The 14,873-nt window shown below is 35.0% G+C and overlaps 1 protein-coding gene across 2 annotated transcripts; it reads right to left on the bottom strand.

The window, feature by feature from the left end:
* Positions 1-3,724: 3,724 nt before the first annotated feature.
* LOC139147257 (Fanconi anemia core complex-associated protein 24-like) lies at positions 3,725-14,766 on the bottom strand. 2 transcript variants are annotated; one of them, XM_070718285.1, is made up of 5 exons: positions 14,279-14,766; positions 13,767-13,906; positions 9,609-9,761; positions 7,883-8,059; positions 3,725-6,031 (listed from the first exon to the last, which is right to left on the bottom strand). In XM_070718285.1, exons 1-5 carry the CDS (start codon positions 14,409-14,411, stop codon positions 5,951-5,953), a joined length of 684 nt encoding a protein of 227 aa, XP_070574386.1. In that variant the 5' UTR covers positions 14,412-14,766; the 3' UTR covers positions 3,725-5,950. The 2 variants fall into 2 exon arrangements, with proteins under 2 accessions (XP_070574386.1, XP_070574387.1); XM_070718286.1 differs by having other exon boundaries at positions 3,778-6,031; positions 14,610-14,764.
* Positions 14,767-14,873: the final 107 nt, after the last annotated feature.

The raw sequence follows: 14,873 nt of genomic DNA, 5'->3' as shown, positions 1-14,873 counted from the left end.
AATAAAGAATGTAATGAAATACTTTCTGATATGTGTATCACTGATAAATTGCAAAGCTAGTATAATGTGGGGTTTAAAATCTCCTGTAGCTGTCACATGTGATATGTATTTCTGTTATATGTTTGTTCTGTTTATAAATACAACTTCTTGTTCTGTTTCAAAAATCACTGAGGAGTGGACCAATTGATATTCAGGGGAGTCTGGAAGATTGATGTGGTAGCATTATCTTATCTCACCTGATCCATTGTACATTATTTTTTTCCACCCTCCCACCTTTTTTTTTTTTTGTCAAGCCTTCTCTAGCTGGTTTTTTTTTTTGTCATTACTGACCCCCCAAGGATATCAAATGGTCCATCCCTAAATGTCTTAAGTCCAACTCATCAACACAGTCTAGAATGTTGTTGACAATTTAGTTTAAGTTTAAAAAAGACTTTATTTGTCAACAATAACATTCTTATATGCAGTGAGTTGTATTTGTAAGACTTACATTTTCTATTTCAACAATCATTTTAGGAAGCAGACGAAGACTTTACATACTTCTTTTACAATAATACTGTAACAAAATTTATAAAAATATTATTAAAGTTTACAGGTATTGTCTCTTGAATTTGACTCTCATGAAATGCTTGAAGAATATTAATGGTATTTCATAACACAGACAGGCACTGAAAACAGTGACATTGCCCCTACCACCCTATTTCCTGTGTGTGGAGTCAGTCTTTTTTTCATGAAAACAGAAAACCTAAAAAAGGTGAGTACCGTATTCAGAAAGAGTGGTGGACAAACATGAGTGCTTTTAAGCAAAGGCAGGCTATGCACTATTTCATATATGTGGGATTGTATTACAAACTATTTAACGTATCAACTTTTGACTATACTTGTAATAAACAAACAAACAAACAAACAAACAAACAAACAAACAAAAATAAACAAACTAACACCATTCTTTATTGGCAAACATGATAATATATAACTCGTTATTGGTTCTTAATTGTTTATTGAAATAATCATACAAAAGTAATAAACAAACATGTATAAAAAAACAAATAAACAAACAAACAGGGAGCCTGAATCCCCCATCCTGTTCCTCTAAAGATTTCAGTTTTATATGATCTAAATGTTTACTGTGTATCAAATCTCTTCTGTCCCACACCAACACCTTTATAGAAAATCTACAAGTATAAAACCAGTGTTGAAATGCAGAACTTTTCGGTTGAATACTTTTTTGATTTTCCTGGCCAATGATGCACTACTCACTGGCTTTACATGAGTATACGATCTAAAGTTTTCAGTCAAACAAATGTACCATGTGTTCTACAGCACTGCTGAGGCTCATTTGCAGGTATTACATAATGTGGCAATTCATAGACCCTCGATGGGCAAATAACTGAAACTCAATGTCATTGTTTAGGCATCTTTCTGTCTGCTCCAGCTGTCCAGTCCTTTGTTCATTACATTGTATATTAAAGGTAGTACTGTGTATCCTTGCTTCCAGATGCCAAGCAGTTTCCGGTCTTCAGGATTCACAAGAATGAATGTCACCATTTCACAGACACTTTATACAGATTTATTTTTCTGAGCAATTATAACGCAGTTTTAGTATTTGAACCCAAATAATGTTTATTCCATAAGTACATTCTTTTAACGAGTCATGCTGATTCTGGAATTTGCAAAGGGATAGTCTTTCTTGTTCTGTTTGATTTGGACAAAAAGACAAAAGACCTGCATTTAGCAGGTTTATGGCTCCAAGGAGACCAATAGATTTAATCTCACAGATCCTTGATGAAAACTTTACAACTATCATGGAACAACTATGACAAGAGGACACACAGGCTGGAACTATCCTCTCCCTAAAGTACGCTGACGTGATATGTATTACCAATGTCAATATTGTGCATTGTGTACAGTCGGCGATTTTATTGTTGATTCAAGCGAATTCTTGTCTGGACTAAAATTTAGTTGTTTAACAATATGACATGTGACATCACATACAAATAGGCTGTGTTAACAAGTTGATCACTGGTATTTTGACAGGGTTTTAAGAGTTGATGAAGAAATTATGTTTCACAAACAGAACAAAATACACGTAAATTGAAAATATCTTACAACTATTAAAACAGCTGACAACTAGAGCAAGTGAACTTTGTCAATTTGCATGTAATCAAGCAAGCCTGTCTACATTCATTATACTGCGTGAACATGATTAATTTAACTGACAAGAAAGTAGTTTGCAAGTGTATGCTTATTAAAAAATGTAAAATTACAAGGTCGACAGAGTGCAATATCCATAATTGAGGCACTGTAAATGATAGAATGAATATGAATAACGATAGATGATGATGTCATCGGCAGTGTTGAAATGGTCTTTCTTTCATCATAGTGGTCAGTCCACAGGGTGTGTGCATGCCTTACTAGTTTATGCATTTCCTTTTACGTATGTTCTTTTGTGCAACCTCACACACAAAACAACGATGACGGACACTTGTGGTCAGAATGCCCTGTGGTTAACCATGTGGCTTTGCAAATATTTTGTCCCCATGATTCACCACACATTGGCGCCTCCCCCTTCCTGGCTGGATCAGTGGGCTCTGTAGCTGACCAGCAGTGTTACACTGTCACAGCATGTTTCCATGAAGGTTGGCATGTTGGCTGTCAGCATGTTCACAACACAGCTGTGGCACATTTGAGCAATGGGACAGCTGCTTTGATAAGTCCCATGGTCAAGGGCTTCTACTCACTGAGCACTGCCCATTTTAAACAATCCATATATGGCATGACTTATATGTCTTTCATAGGCAAGCCTTTATTTTGGAGAAGTCTTACACAATATATTCTTTAATCACAGTTCCACACACACAAAGAGTACATTGTACGTATCTTTTGTTGTTTTCAACTCAGAATGGATGGATAAATGTCAATGTATCAGAACACCTTCATAGGCTGGACACAGAGGGAGTGTACACAAGCCTCTGTGCAAAAACGATCACTTGAACTCGGATTTGTTTGTTGCTCATCTACGTGTTTCTCCTTTGAGACATTTCTTTTAAGAGTTGTAGTAGTCTGGCACTTGTAAGATTTCCATCGTCATAAACCACGCACCTCTTTACGGCAACAGCGTAGCGCTACCTGCAATGTTTTTGCGTAGGTCAGCAGAGCAGAAATTATTCCTCTGGCTCGCGAGAATGAAGATTTCTCGCATACAGAAGCAGAAGAAAATTAACTAGCAAATTTAGCGCCTACATTTTCCCCCACTTGTTGTAGAACAGTAGCCTCTTTTTTTTAATGTGCTGTGTTGAAAAACTTGCATGTTCATTTCTCCAAAATTATGAAATGGTCATAATGAAATAAAATTGGTGTATATCACATCAGAGTATATCGATAAATTGAGGAAAAAAAATTATCGTTGTCTCATCATCTTGTTGCTTGTAAAAACACTTTAACACTGGCTTACCTTTCGTTTGTGATAAATTAATAGGATTTGCCAAAATAGTTGCTCAGTTCAAACAGTTTTATAAATGATTTTTGCATCTAATTCACAAAATGATAAAACATCAGGATGGTAGACTGCAGGATTCATACAAGTTGGAGTGCACTTTTAATATCAAAAGGCACCTTATGTCAGTGTCCACCCTTTCTAATACAACTCACTGGTGAGTATTCAGAGAGAGTGGTGGACACATATGAGTGCTTACTCCTCATAGCAAAGGCGGGTATGCTATATTTCATATGTGGGATTGTATTAGAAACTTTTTAAAGTATCATTTATTGACTATATTTGTAAAGAAACACTGTTCTTTATTGAATAATATGAACACAAATACAACTCTATTGGTTCTTCATTGTATATGAAAATAATCATAGTAACAAATAAACAAACATGCATAAATAAACAAACAAATAAGGAGTCAGAGTTCCCTGTGATGATAGCAGTAAAGTGACAGAAAAACAACTCACACAATTAGAAGGGTAGAATTGTTGTACCGGTACAGGAACAAGGTAAGGTGACTGGACTGTATAGCTTGAAGTCCTTCATTCAATAGCCTATGCTGATCAATAAGCTGTGACCTTGATATAGCAGTCAATGAGCAAAAGCCACCGAGTCAGGCAAAATCCTCTATGTACCTGACATTGAACCTTTGACCTGTTGACTGCCTGGTAAAAAGTTGTATGATTAAATATGACATTGAGCATAACCTTCTTATGAATTCATCTGTTGGTTCTATTATGCATGAAAGGTGTTCAGCAGAGAAAGGCCGGACAATTAAGGTGGAAATATAATTTCTCACAAATTACCTTCAGTAAGTACACTGGCCTCTGCAATAACAGAAATGAACCTATTAAAAAACATGGAACAATGACCCAGTGTGACAACATAAACATCATTGAATTCTGGTTCAACATTAATGGGGCAGGTATTTCATGACACTTGACAACAAAATGACAGTTTCTCATCATGTTTCTGAGTTCCAATTTGATATCAATATCATTTACAAATTTACATCTTTTTGACCACATTTTCTGAGACGTCTATCTCTCTACGAACGCACACTCGTCTACTGCAAAACAGCACTGTCATATACCTCTTTTTTCCATGAAAATGAAACAGTTAATTCCTGAGTGAGCATTTGTTGATATTTTTAACAACAAACAATATAATGCTACAAGGCAAATTATGACATTCGAGCAAACCAACAAATAAAATTTGTTTCATACAAAAATAAAAACTCCTGTAATGTCGTGTATCTTGCAAACTGTTTTTATGTTGTTCAAGGAAATGTCAAGTTCTTCATTAACACTTTCATTTTTATGACATCAGCATCGAATGTTTTTTTAAATCCAATTCAAATAGTTTACTCTGTTAACTCCAATTAAACTTTCTTTGTTTTCCGAAGTTACATGTAAAGCCACATCTGAATCTAGCATTAGGAATTATACTGAAAGCAAAAACAATCAATGAACCTTTACTGATCATACTTGGTTTCTAGTGACTGGCTGTGATATGTACCTATTAAAAAGATTGATGGACTGACATTCGTGGCAAATGAAAAATTAGTTTCATCATCAATTTTGAAGAAAAAAAAAAACATGACAAATGATAGGAATCCAAGATGTTTGAGTATATGCTATGGACAAAAGTCATTTGTCATTCTCTGCAGATTGATTTCATGAAAGCAGTGAATTTGCCACGATGTATCCAACACATTCAGCAACCCATCTCAATTTCCTGTAATGCCAACAACCTCCAAGGGAAGGTGGTCTGGAATAACATATTAACATGCGTGGGCAAGGATAGTGACGTCTAAAGGCACTTCTCAGAATTCAATCATGTAGACAAGTTACAGAAACACTGTAAACATTCTCACTTAATGTACACTGGGGAAGCTGTTGATGTCAAGGCTGCTGTAGCTAGGGCCAGCCAGTTTGCATGAATACCTGCATCATGATCATGTGAGGGCGCTATAAAAGGCCATCTGACTAACAGAAAATCAATGGCATCTGTGATCATATTTATGTACTTGTCATTGAAATCTCTCAGTACACATTTCCTCTTTTCACTTTTTTTGCATTTCCATGAACTTCTAACAACCACTATTTGAAATTTAAAATTTACAATAGCAACCTCATTGCATTAATTGTCACAAAAATATGAAAATCATTACATATTTTTTAGCAAAATCATTCTGCTGAAAATAAACCATCAAAACAATTGAAGTACAAAGGAAAATGTTTCATTACATTGATTAAACTGAAGTGTTCTCCACATACTGTTCACTGAATCATGCCATTGTCAATGAACTTGGGTGACTTCTTACCCTTGTCTGTTCTCTCAGGAGATCAAAATTGATAAAAAGTCATTGAGTGATATATCTGATGCATCATAAGGTTGGATAACGCTGATATGGGAGTAATATTTGTACATGGGCTCAGTCTAGAACAAACACTACTGGTGTCATCTTGGGTCTGACATGCTGTGGTTGAAAAATGCTCTCACATGCGTTGTATTTGATCTGCCAATCACAGAAGCCAGTTCCTGCAAAAAGAAAATTATAACGAATAAAATTTTCAATTTTGTAAAATGAGTAACATTTTACTCCCATAGTAATTCGCAAAATGTTAGTTGGGAAACTAATCACCTCAAGAATGCCCATTCCATGCTTTTTTAACCAGATTTCAATTCTTTTTGCAGCAAAACCAATCACTCATCAGTAGTAACACTATGCTAACTCATTTGTGATCTATTCATGTTTTGTTGATATATCTTATTCGTAGTTATTTCTGGAGCCAGCAGCTGGTGGGCTCTCATACATCTACAACATTACACTATTGTCAAATCAGTAAAACATAAAATACAAGTAACTACACGATAATGGGTGGGAGTCAAATGGGTCAGATGGCCTTAAATATACAATTACTTGATTACTAATACACTTTCATTTCCTAAACAGTTATTTAAGGTGACACTGCACATAACACAGGATGTTTTGCTGAAAATCACTTTTTTACAAAGATTCATTCACTTGCCATTCATTTGTCAAACCAAGGTTGAAATGTTGATAAGATTCACCTTTTAGGATGACAAGCAGTTGTAAAAAGTGTGAGAAAGAAGTGTTATGCAAATCACCCAATTTCCTGGCTTTTCTCCTATTTTCAACATTTCAAAAAACTTAGCTCCACTCTGGCTGGGTCAAATTTTGTAAAATCTTCACATTATAACAACATGATAATTTTGTTTGGCAAGTTCTGTCATTTGAATAAGAGTCATTTTAATTTTGACTATCACAATTTTATTCACTTTTTTGAATATCAGTCTTGCAACCCCTGCCATTTAAGAATGGGGTTAGATAATGCAAAACAGAATTATTGTTTTTTTTCTAATTTCAAATTAGATATTATAGTTCATTTAGCAGTATCAAGTTTTTGACTTAAATTGTTTATCATTAATACCCCTAATATGTACCCTGCATCCTTGGATTAAACTATTTCTACCCTACTAAACTATTGATTCTCAGCTTTTTGAAATATATAGTATGAGGTGGTTTCATGTCATCTTTGATAAGAAATATTGCTTTGAAAAAAATGTGTTTGTCATGTACAACACTACTTAATTATTTTATTCATATTTCATCATTTTTTTATAATTTACATTTCTTGCCTTAGTTTTATTATTTTATAATTACACAATAATTATTGCTTCTACTTTAAATCAATCTTTATTAACGATTATTTTCATTATCCTGTGTTTTTCTGATAAGCAAAGACATAAAAGAAAAGACGTAAAATGGTCACCAAAATTTCCTTCATGAATAAAAGGAATGCCATGAAAGAGACAATGTCGCTATTTTTATCTTTTTGTGATATCAAGAAAACTTATTAGTAAGACATTCGCATAAAGTCATTCAGGATACAAAATGACAACTGTATGTATTATAAAAGTGTCAAAAATTACCCTTTTGTTGAATGCTAAAAGAAGATTTTGTTTGTGACTTCCAGATAAAACGATTTTTCCTATTCTGACTTGCTTTCCTATGACAAATAAATATTGCCACAATGTAAAGGAAAGCTGCTATCTTTATCTATATGAAAGACACCACCAAGACAGATTTCATTACAAAAGCTTCCATGAGGTCCAACTTTTGTAACAGTGTATGTTTAGCCATGCATGGTGAAAGCAGTGTACTGAACTTGACCTTCTAGTACAGACTGTAAAATGTTTCACTGAATGTTTTAATCTTGTCTTGCTGCAAGCAGAGTTGAGGTTGTGCACAGTAGACATCCAGTATTTCAGCAGGTTTCAAGAAGTCGAACAACACAAAGTACTTTTCATATCAAAACAAAATTCATGAAAAACAGATGCATGCTCCAAGTATGTTTCAAAACTCACTGAATCTGTTGCTTGCACGATTCCTTTGATGCTACCAAACCTCTCTAACAGTGCACGTGCCTTCACCCCTCCAAGTTTGGGAATCATCTGTACTGTTGTAAGAACAGCTTGGTCAATTGGAGGCACTTTTCGTTTTGTTCTGAAAGGATTTGGAGAAGGTTTGTTTTCTTCATCAACCTAGAAGAAAAAAGACAAATCATTTCTTGGAAAAGGCTTGCACCGAAAACTGTACTGAAATAATATCTTTGAAGATTCAATTCATATTTGTAACAAAATGCATCTTTAAGTGTAAATATTTGCAGTATTTTGTTGCTCTGGTCCTAACAATAATGTCATGTTAAACTATTTCATTTTAATCATGTTATTTTTTATTTATCGCTGAGAAGGAAAGCTGTTGGAAAGCAAATGCAGTAAAATTTGCATATACATACATCAAGCACTATTACATTTGTGCTGCATGGTTCATTTGTTTACCATGCATTAGAAACTGATTACCTCTCTAATGGGTTCATTAATTTCATTCTAATACACATCTTTAAAGTTTTAAAATTATTAACTAAATCTACTCTTCAACGGTAATTTGTAAATGGTGTATGTTTCTTTTATACATTTTTAATTGCAAATGAGTCCAGATACACAGACAAATTGTTGATAGTTTGTTTAAGTATCCAAGCAAGTAATCATGTTAATGGTTATTACAACAACATAAATTGTCTCCTCAAAGTATGTCATTAGGTTAGCAATTACTTGTATTATGGTTTTTACCCATTTTTCTGCTTGGTTGGCTGCTTCATTAAAGCTGAAAATATTACAAGGACATTTTCTTAACATTACTAAAAGAAAATCTTATTATAGATGAAGATTACAAAAGTTCCAATATGGCATCCATTGACTTCATAAAAGCCTCAATACTCCTGCCAACTGTCAAAGCAAGACAACCATTTTTAAGAGAACTGCCTTCATTCAAACTTGCAAACAGAATTTTTCTAGATGTTTGAAAATTTAGTTCAGATAAATTTATTGTCAAAATATCCCCCTGAGCAAAACATTAGGAAAAGATTTGCTTCTATTATGTCATGAAGAGAAAACATTTCACAGACTGATACTTTGCATGTAAATTGTTGGTACATCTTGCAACTTTGGGATCTGAAGTATGGCTTAAGTATTGATACATACAGTCATGCATGTAAGTTTTTTGCCAGAATACAGTATGTCATGTTTTGCTTTTAATTATTTATGAACTTAGCAATTTGCCATCTACTGTAAAATTATTCTTGCGTGGTGCAACTTTTCATTGCTATTCTTGGTCAAAGACAAACATCAACTACGCTTAATCTGATTATCTTGTCGATGTTTTTGTTCAACAAAAATAACATCTTCTCACAAAAGTAATTTGCTATACAAGGTATTAACGTTACAAAACTATCATATTACATACAATATGGATGTTTAATTGTTAATATATGAACTTTCACTTGCACTACAATTCAGATGTCAATATTGACATTTGACATTACATGTCATAATCATTCTGTGTTGACGAGTTGAACACAATATGGCATTTCAACACTATTTTGAGGCTGACATGAGAAAATTAATTTAATAAACAGAACAAAGGAAAATACATCCAAAGTGACAAGAGCTTGAAATGTTATCAAATATGAAGAATTCAATTCAACGAATGTTTCTAATTTTTTGTCACAGATCTTTTCTGCTCGATACATACCATTTGTATGAGGAGGTTACCAGCTTCAGTTTGTGAGGTGATGTACAGCAACACCATTCCAAGTTCTAGAACAACAAACTTCTGCAAGGCTGAAAAATATTGTTGACTGACTGGTGTCTTTTCAACTAACACAACTCCCTTCATAGAGTTAGCCTGTGTTGAAGAAAAACAGAGAAGTCTTAGGGTGTATACTGCACAGAAAGCTCATTCTAAGTATATATACCAAAATTTTTGAAATATAGTGAAAAATTGACATGTAAACTATGTATACAAAAACCTTAAAGTGATTTTAGAATGTATCATGTGCAAATTCATCAGTCACAGTGTGTCATGCTAAGGCTTTATCTAGCAAATGTAACCATCTATTGATATAGATACATGGCCATGGAATATAAACTGAATTCTGAGCCCTTTTTCCCCATCACCTAACAAATGAATTACTGGTATGTTTTTTTTATGTCAATTTCTGATCAAGAACCCCTGACCATACTTCTTGATTAGGCCAGGAAGAAAAAATAAATTGTTCATCGGAATCGCCGCTTCTACTTTGGCATATTTGGAATTTTTTTTTTTTTTTATCGCGGCAAATTCTTACTTCCGCATTACAAATATTTTTAGTACAACCGCTGGTGGCGCCCTACACTTTGTCGGGTTTTCGCGGGCACGGGATTTTGAATGTGTTTGGACTTTAATAGTTGACCACCAACACGTTGTTGTGACGTCTGAATTTGACGAATCACGGCGCTAAGTGGGTCGATTTGGCCAGAAATTTTCTTGTTTTGTAAAGGTTAGTACATGTCACATCGTGAGTATTAATTTGATCGCCAACATTCGACGTGATGGCCAACAGTTAGTTCCAAAGACGCTATTCAGTGTTTGTCCTGAAATTACGTTCAGCGATTTGTTCAACAAGATCGTGACAGCAGATGGACGGTGCATCCTATTGAATGAAAATTGCATCGAAAGTATAAAAAATACCGTCAATGACGCTGTACCTTCTCTAATGTGTGGCCAGGTCAGGTAATTGGTTGTTGGGCATGGAGTTGTTGGTAAATAGTTGATGATGTATTGGCATGAGGTGGGATATGGACCCAAAGAACCCAAAAGATGATTAAATACATCAATCAAAAAATTCTAAGCTACAGTATAAACTGCCTAAAGATAGTTCAATGTGGAAAAAAGTTAAACAATTCAGAAATAAGAATTAACAGTCCAAAATAGTAATGACGCACTTCCTTACTGACCTGAGTGCATGTGAAATACACAACCTGGCATCTGTAAATTAAATGTATACCAAGTGATCATTTCCAGTCACTTTTAAATGTTTTTAATGGATTTTCCAAAGAGTCCTGTGGAAATGATGAAAAACGCTTATCTGGTCTTGTGTTTGTATAACCTCATGGCTGATAATTGTCATAGTATTGAAAAAAAATTGAAAGTGAAGAAATTACTGTTTTTAATAGGCATATTTTCCTTGAAATACATGACCGTGTAAAGAATATATGCTAAAAGTGTTTAAGAGTAAATTTCTTTTCAAAAAATAATTTAATTTGTGACCAAAGGATTTTTATTCTTTGAGTTTACAAATTCAAACATTGCAATTTGTTCAATCATCTTGTGCAGTGCAAAATTTATAAAATGACTGAAAAACAAAAAAAAATTGGCAGAATTACAGTCTTTGTGATGTAAAATTATGGGTTGACATCACGATAACTGTTAATCTGTTTGAAGTACTAATATACTATAATTTAAAAAAGAAAAATTCATGCAGAAACGGTAAAATATATTGTCAGCAATGTAGTGTTAATTTTGACTTTACATCAAAATATGCCTTTGCTGGATACCAATATATAGGGCGAAATATCAGCCATGTTCAGCAAAATCCACACAACAGCATTGATCCTTTTCTAATTTGATTTGATTTGCTTATGTTATCCTTGTATGACAGTCAGTACAATATGGAACTTGGACACAACACAGTGAATAAGTATGCTGTAAATGAAATGGTGTGGCTGCATCCACATGCAGCAATAGGTGTGCCTTTGTCTCTCACCCCTCATTTCCAACCTGCCCCATCCCTGAAAAAATAGTTTGGTCTTATATTTATAATGTTAATAATTTCTGTATTTGTTAAAATGTGCGCGCATCTCAAAAACTTTTGATCATAAACATTTTCATTGTTTTTTATAGCTGACCAATCAGTTAACCTGTTTATTTTGAATATTTGCGCATTTTTCCTCAGTATTTGACATTTTCTGAATACCTTTTATTCAGTTTGTCATTTTCTAAAAGTTTAAATGCTCCATTGTGTGGTCAAGCTTTCCACAAGCATCAAATGTGGTACTTCATATAGGAGGGTCTGCCTCTAGAGGGCGGGCATCATGAACACTCCTGTGTTTGTTGGTTAATTCCTCCACGTAAACTTCTGATTGTACTGTAAACATTGAACATGGCCGACGTCCGATTTTCCTGTCTAAAACTTTCACTCATTTTCGTTCATATGACTCTGAAACTCCAGGAAACGATTGGGAAGAAAGGGTTATCTTGAAATATTGAGGTACTCGCCGATATTTTGCAAAATTAAATGAGAAAAAATGCAAGGAAAATGCCGACAGGCTTACACAATGACAGTTTTCAGACTCGGAGGCATATGATCATCTCTGCAGATTATGCAACAGGCCCAGATCACGTGAGGCCATGAGGGGATATCCACGCAACTCAGTACCAAACACTAGCGCTCACAGAGTGAGCAAACACAAAGTGAGTACCCCTAACGTCAGCTCAGTAGTCTGTAATAGATTGTAGTCAACTAAGAAACCTTGGAGAAAGGCTTAACACTGTGGCTATGCCGCTAAGTCCCTTTTGATTTTTGTCATAGCTCAAAATCGTTCTCCCACACCTCAACCTGAGCCATGAACACCCCCACCAGTTTATGATATGACCCATCACAATGGCATGACGTCAACGGATCTTGACAGACGGAAGTCTTGACAGACGGAAGTTCTTGACAGCAGCATATTGGTTTTCAACTCTAATACCTTCTCTGTCTATAAATAGACACGAGAAGGTAAAAATTACGGCAATGACAATACACATGGTTGCGTCGATGTTAAAGTATCAGTTGAAGCTTGCTGTTTCTATTGTGGAGTACAAGACAGCCTTCTGAATGATGACTATATAACTTCACTCCGATCACAGTACAGTGTTGTTAGACCATTGTGTAAAATGTGTAGAGACAGTGGTAAAGAGGCCAAAACATGGGGTCAAAGTAAAATGAAAAAACTCAGATGCTAGGTCCCACCAGGACAATATTAAAGGACAATACTGAATTGTTGGATTTCAGTGATTTGCTGTACATTTCAGTTTATTCTGAGAGAATGTTGAAATACTCAGAATATGTTGTGCAAACACTATGTTATTGTTGGGAAATATAGTATTGAATTCAGTTACCAGTATCAGTGTTTCTTGTTTGAGATATTGCTGGTAAAAAGGAAAACAATTATCTTGCTTTGTCTGCATCTGTGCAAAAATGCCAGAGAAACGCGTTTACCTTCGGCCTAAAAAAAAAAAAAAAAAAAAAAAAAAAAAAATTTCGCTCGCCGCTCCTGGAACTTGGTCCAAAAAATCCGATGAACAAGATTTTTTTTTTCTCTGGCCTTACTGTTTGCATGACAAATCTTCAAGAAAAGTGCTGACAGCGGTTGCCAATAGTAGGGATTCCTTTCACTTATTCATCAAGCCACTGATGCAATTGTTCTCTTTAAATCAGGGCTTTTACGTTCTACTGCATATGTATAAATGCATAAACATATTAGGTACCAAGTTATACCCTTTGCTGTGGGTTAGTAAAGATTTTCTTGCAATTCTAATTTGCCTTAGAATGTTATACACACATTTTTGATGAAATTGACTATTTGCTTCGACTAATCCAGCTTACTCTTATTTTTCAGCTTGTTCTAATTTTATGTCCCGCAGCCAAGTCACTACCAAGTTCAAGTTTTCAAAATACAGACACTTTTACAAATTGAAATCGAACTTAATACATGTATTGAAACATGTCCCCCACATAGGAATCAGTAAGCGATGCCAGAAAGTGGAATCTTCCTCCTGTTTCTGATTCTGATGCCGACTTTTTCTGTGGTCTTGTAAGAATCTTACTTTTCTCAGCTTGACAAGTCTTCTCCTATAACTGTGTCCGGCAATAATGTCATTCTCTGACACGTAAATAATAGCAGTATCACTACTGGGATGAAAGTCAACGACACCAAGGTCATCTTCATAGCTGACTTTTATTTTACCTGTGAATGGAAAGGGAGGCAGTGATGAAACATTGATTACTTTAGCCTTCATTTTTTTTAGCCTTATTCCTGAAATGATTTTATCAAAAGTTCTTGAAGACTCTTTAAATTGTTTATGTTGGTTTCGCTTGTTTCCCTACAAATATGTATCATCATCGTCATCATCTGACATCATCAACATGACATCATCATGATCGTCATCACTGTTCTCTTCTCTCTATAAAGAAAAGTTTTCAGCATTTACAGTTCTCGAACAATGGGTTCCTGCCCTGCATGACCAAATACATCGGATTTTCGGCCAGTCGTGACAGTCCAAAGATAGAAACGACAACATAGTATGTTTTTGGTAAGAACTGATTTCACCTGACTCACCCTGCAACGTCTTCATGAGTTCTGTATCACGCCATTTGTTCGAACTGACAAGGCCTCCAGGCGGTACCCGTCCAACAACTTTCACCGGTGTTGGTTGGGGCTGTGTGTCGCTAAACCATGCATCACTTGCCATGGTTCAGTTACGCCCTCCCTAACTTGTATGACATGTATTTCAACAATCGTCTGATTAAAGTAAATACATTCTGTGCCTCTCAAAACTTGAAGTTCTGTTTGTAATTGTATTAGTTTTTCTCAGAGTTCAGGCGAAAAGGCTGCGACTTAAAACGTCCAGCGAATAACTGGAAAAAAGTTCAACGCCAAGCCATCTTACCATCGTTATGTTTCATTACTAAGCAGTCACATGTCTGTGAATAAATTCGGTGGGTATGTTAGCCATCGAATGTACCGATAGTGACAGTAGGGAAGGCTTTTAACTGTGTTTTGGCATAGACTGCGGTCTCACTCAACTTTGGGTTGACCTCTGACCTAACTATTACTCCAGGCGTTGTTATTCTCAGTACATAGTTTGGCAAAATATGTCTGTTTTTGACCATATATGTTACTAGTTTGATCTTTTATCAATATCGCTATTTTA

The sequence above is a fragment of the Ptychodera flava genome, chromosome 13, assembly GCF_041260155.1.
Source record: "Ptychodera flava strain L36383 chromosome 13, AS_Pfla_20210202, whole genome shotgun sequence".
Lineage (NCBI taxonomy): Eukaryota > Metazoa > Hemichordata > Enteropneusta > Ptychoderidae > Ptychodera > Ptychodera flava.
Note: the sequence above shows the minus strand (reverse complement) of the source record. Positions and strands in the feature narration are given on the sequence as shown.

Coding starts and splice junctions, on each gene's coding strand:
- LOC139147257 (XM_070718285.1), bottom strand. CDS start 14,411: ATGGCAAGTGATGCATGGTTTAGCGACACACAGCCCCAACCAACACCG. Junction 8,060..9,608: donor GTAACCTCCTCATACAAATG/GTATGTATCGAG, acceptor TTTTTCTTCTAG/GTTGATGAAGAAAACAAACC. Junction 6,032..7,882: donor TCGTGCAAGCAACAGATTCA/GTGAGTTTTGAA, acceptor TTCTTTTTGCAG/GAACTGGCTTCTGTGATTGG.